This window comes from Culex pipiens, chromosome 3 (genome assembly GCF_016801865.2).
Source record: "Culex pipiens pallens isolate TS chromosome 3, TS_CPP_V2, whole genome shotgun sequence".
In the NCBI taxonomy this organism is placed as follows: domain Eukaryota; kingdom Metazoa; phylum Arthropoda; class Insecta; order Diptera; family Culicidae; genus Culex; species Culex pipiens.
In genome coordinates this window covers 167,809,343-167,812,615 of record NC_068939.1, presented here as the reverse complement: position 1 = coordinate 167,812,615, position 3,273 = coordinate 167,809,343, and the positions used below count along the sequence as shown (strand labels likewise).

Sequence of the window (3,273 nt, the reverse complement as noted above, 5' to 3'; positions counted from 1 at the left end):
TGCCAAACCGAGGCATGGCATGGACATTATTAGAAATCAGGCCTGATTGATTTCTGAGCAAGAAATTAAGATGTAATTTGGTGATATGGAAACTTTTAACTTTCATTATGAAATTGATTATAATTTATTACCGAGAGTGGTTTTCAATGGAACTACCTAAAACTAATTAATCCTGATGTTCACAAAACCGTTTTGATTCATGATTTGTAATTCATTCCTGGTTCAATAAGTCGATAGCAATGAAGTTTTCAGTGCTCTTCACTTTGAGCTTTCTGTGCTATCACTCGTGTCAAATTGTCACTTTTGAGAAATTGCAAGTTGGAAAATCAGGATGGTTACTGAAAATCATCGAACACATCCAGCAGGTTACTCAGGGAACGTTGGACATCGTCATCGATCCCACTTCCGATGCAGTGGTTGAACTAATTTTCGACGAAATACGGAGAAACCTTGTTCCAAAGTACGAAGAATCAATCAACCTCAACGTCAAGAGGAAGGTTATGTTCCTTCTTGATGGAACAAATGCGCTGCACTTGAAGAAATCTTTGGAATCTTTCGGGAAACGACCTCGACCGCTTAAGATACTGGCAAATTTATCGACGCAATATCTCGTTGCTGTAGTGAACTCTCCTGTTACAAAAGATCACGAATTTGCCTTCAAAACAACGATTTCCAGTAACATTATTTTGATTGACATTTCCGCAAGTTCTCCCCAGTATCATCGTCTTACTCCAGTGGATAAACGTCGCCTGACATTTCCAGCAAACTCCTCTTTAACGGATGTTCTGGACGACCGCCACGACTGGAGTCACTACGAGGTTCGCATCCAAACCATCGGGACTCGACCTCCGTACGCAACGCTGGCCAAAGGTGAACTAACAGGCCTGGACATTGAAGTCTGCAGGGCGGTGTTCGGAAGTGCCCGGATTCGGTACCGATTCGTGATGGCCTCCAACCAACAAATTACGTACTCAAGTTATCGTGCCAGAGTTGAACGCGATCTGGCTAGCAAAAGCATCGATATGATCATCTCTCGAGCGATCTTTGCCAACGCGTTCGCCGAGCAAATGTACGTGTTCGACAAGATCGGACTGTGTTTGGTGCTACCGAAGAGCTTGAGCAGGAACGTGGTGTACCACTTGGTGCATCCCTTTCAGCTCAACATCTGGCTGCTGATCCTAGCCGTGTTGTGCCTCGATCTGCTGCTGGTCCGGTTCTGTCCGAATACATTCCCAAACAATTTGGTGATGATCCTGCTGTTTGGTGATCCAACCCCAGATCACCGACATCCCCGCTGGAAGCGGTTCTACTGCTTCGCTTGTACGGTGCTGCTGTTCATCCTATCGGAAGCCTACCTGATCAAGGTGATCCGCTACATGACCGTAACGAGGTACACTCCCGATATGCGATCGGTAAATGAAGTTCTCAAAAGTGAACTGCAGTTCAAGGTTCCAGTTGGTACCAAGCAGCAGATGGCCGCTGTTGCATGTTGCGGAGGATGATTGAGGTGGAGAACTTCCGGTACGATCGGATGGACCGCGAGTACGGTTACATGGTCGTTTGCAGCCTGGGGGAAACTCTGCTCAAACAGCTGATTAGTCAGGAAATTGAAGAGTTTGGATACCGGGCAGCTCGGCGCAAATTCTACCTGCTCGAAGAAATGCTCGACTGGAGTTGGAGGTATTACGCGGTGGCGAATCACTTTACGTACTACGGAAGATTGGGGTTGGTGACCAGCTGGATCAACGAGGCTGGCTTGTGGAACAAGTGGATGGCGGATTTTGGCTCGCGAGTGTCGTCGGACAGGCAGGCGTACGCACTTTGGGACGAGGACAGCATTCTGGGGTTGGAGGACATTGCGGCTGTTTGGTATCTTATCGGGACGGGTTGGATCGTTTCGGGAGGGGCGCTGCTGCTGGAGTGGATCTGGGTTCGGATGAGGAAATTGTTGAGCCAGAGATCAAGATTTCGAGTAAGCAAAATTTGCAAAATAATCAGAAAAGAAACACATTAAATGCAGTTAAGCATGCATTGAAATGAATCATTGTATTTAGTCTTTCCAGTCTTGTTTAACCGTTTTTCCGCTGTACTACACAGATTTTAGAATATTTTTCAAATAGTAATCAAAATTTAATCAGATTTTGAATTTATTTTGAGCCTTCGCCAAGTGCTTAGACCATAAGTTATTTGAATCACAGGTAAAAGATTGAAAAAAAAGCATAATTTTCAATCTGTGTGCCTATTTATAAAATAGTAAAGCAAAAATTCAAAACAAGCAAATTGCCTTAGAGTTTATGAAACATTTTTTTTCCTAAAGTTTTCAATCGTGTTATCTTTCTTCCAAAAGCAAGATTATGAATTAAATTTAAAAAAATATCTCAGAATACTTGAAAAATATGTGCACGGTTAATTTTTCTTAAAATTCCTTTTTAAAGTCACTTAAAAGTGTCCCAGAATAAAATGTCCAAAAATTTGTTCACGTGCTTTATATTGTTTTTATTGTTTTATTTTTTTAATTTGATGTGACCATAAACAGTGTATTGGTGTTTTAAAATTCGTTCATACAAAAGCTATAGAAATGTTTAAAAAAAATGATTTTAATTTTCTGATAGATTTTAACGATAGCGATAGTGGTTATCGTTAGTGTTAAGACGATAACGATAATTTATCGTTATTGTTATTTCGATAATTTTATCGGCGATAAACTTATCGATGATAACGGAAAAAAATCTAAAATTGACTCAATTCAGCCATATCATGGTCAATTTTCTATGTAAGTTTCAAAGCCTCCTAATTTTTTACAAAATTCTATTTTTGTTTAAAAATACTAAAATTTTCATAATTTGCAATATTATTATTAAACTTAAAGAAATTTTATATGCTTTTTCACTTTTATTAGAGTTTTTTTTGCAAAATTCTCAAGTATTCACAAAATACCTTTTTTCATTTTCAAAATTGGGTTAAATACAATGCAAAATTTTGTATGTTTTTTTTTTCACTTTAACGGCGCACATCAAACAGATCTTTTGCACCAAGCTTTTAGTATCTTCAAAATTACGGGATCTAACGATATATTTTTCTGTTCATCCCCTAAAGTACTGTCTACCAAATAATTTAACTCAAAGTTTGACAATTTTTTCAAACATATTTTTTTCAGGATTGGGTCCGTAAGTTTGACAATTTTGGTTTAAAAAGGCAACAACTGAGCAATTCTCTGAGTTTTCGGTCATTCGATTTTTTTGTATTTTTTTTTTATTGTATCCAGCTGAAACT

At 39.1% G+C, this 3,273-nt stretch overlaps 1 protein-coding gene across 1 annotated transcript; it reads left to right on the top strand.

Annotated features, from left to right (window-relative positions):
- The first annotated feature begins 565 nt into the window (after nt 1–565).
- Nucleotides 566–1,502, top strand: LOC120429143 (uncharacterized). The gene has a single exon (XM_039594340.2). The coding sequence runs from the start codon at nt 945–947 to the stop codon at nt 1,500–1,502; it is 558 nt and encodes a 185-aa protein (XP_039450274.2). The 5' UTR covers nt 566–944.
- Nucleotides 1,503–3,273: the final 1,771 nt, after the last annotated feature.

What these genes read in the sequence shown, in the direction of transcription:
- LOC120429143 (XM_039594340.2), top strand. Translation starts at nt 945, where the DNA reads ATGGCCTCCAACCAACAAATTACGTACTCAAGTTATCGTGCCAGAGTT.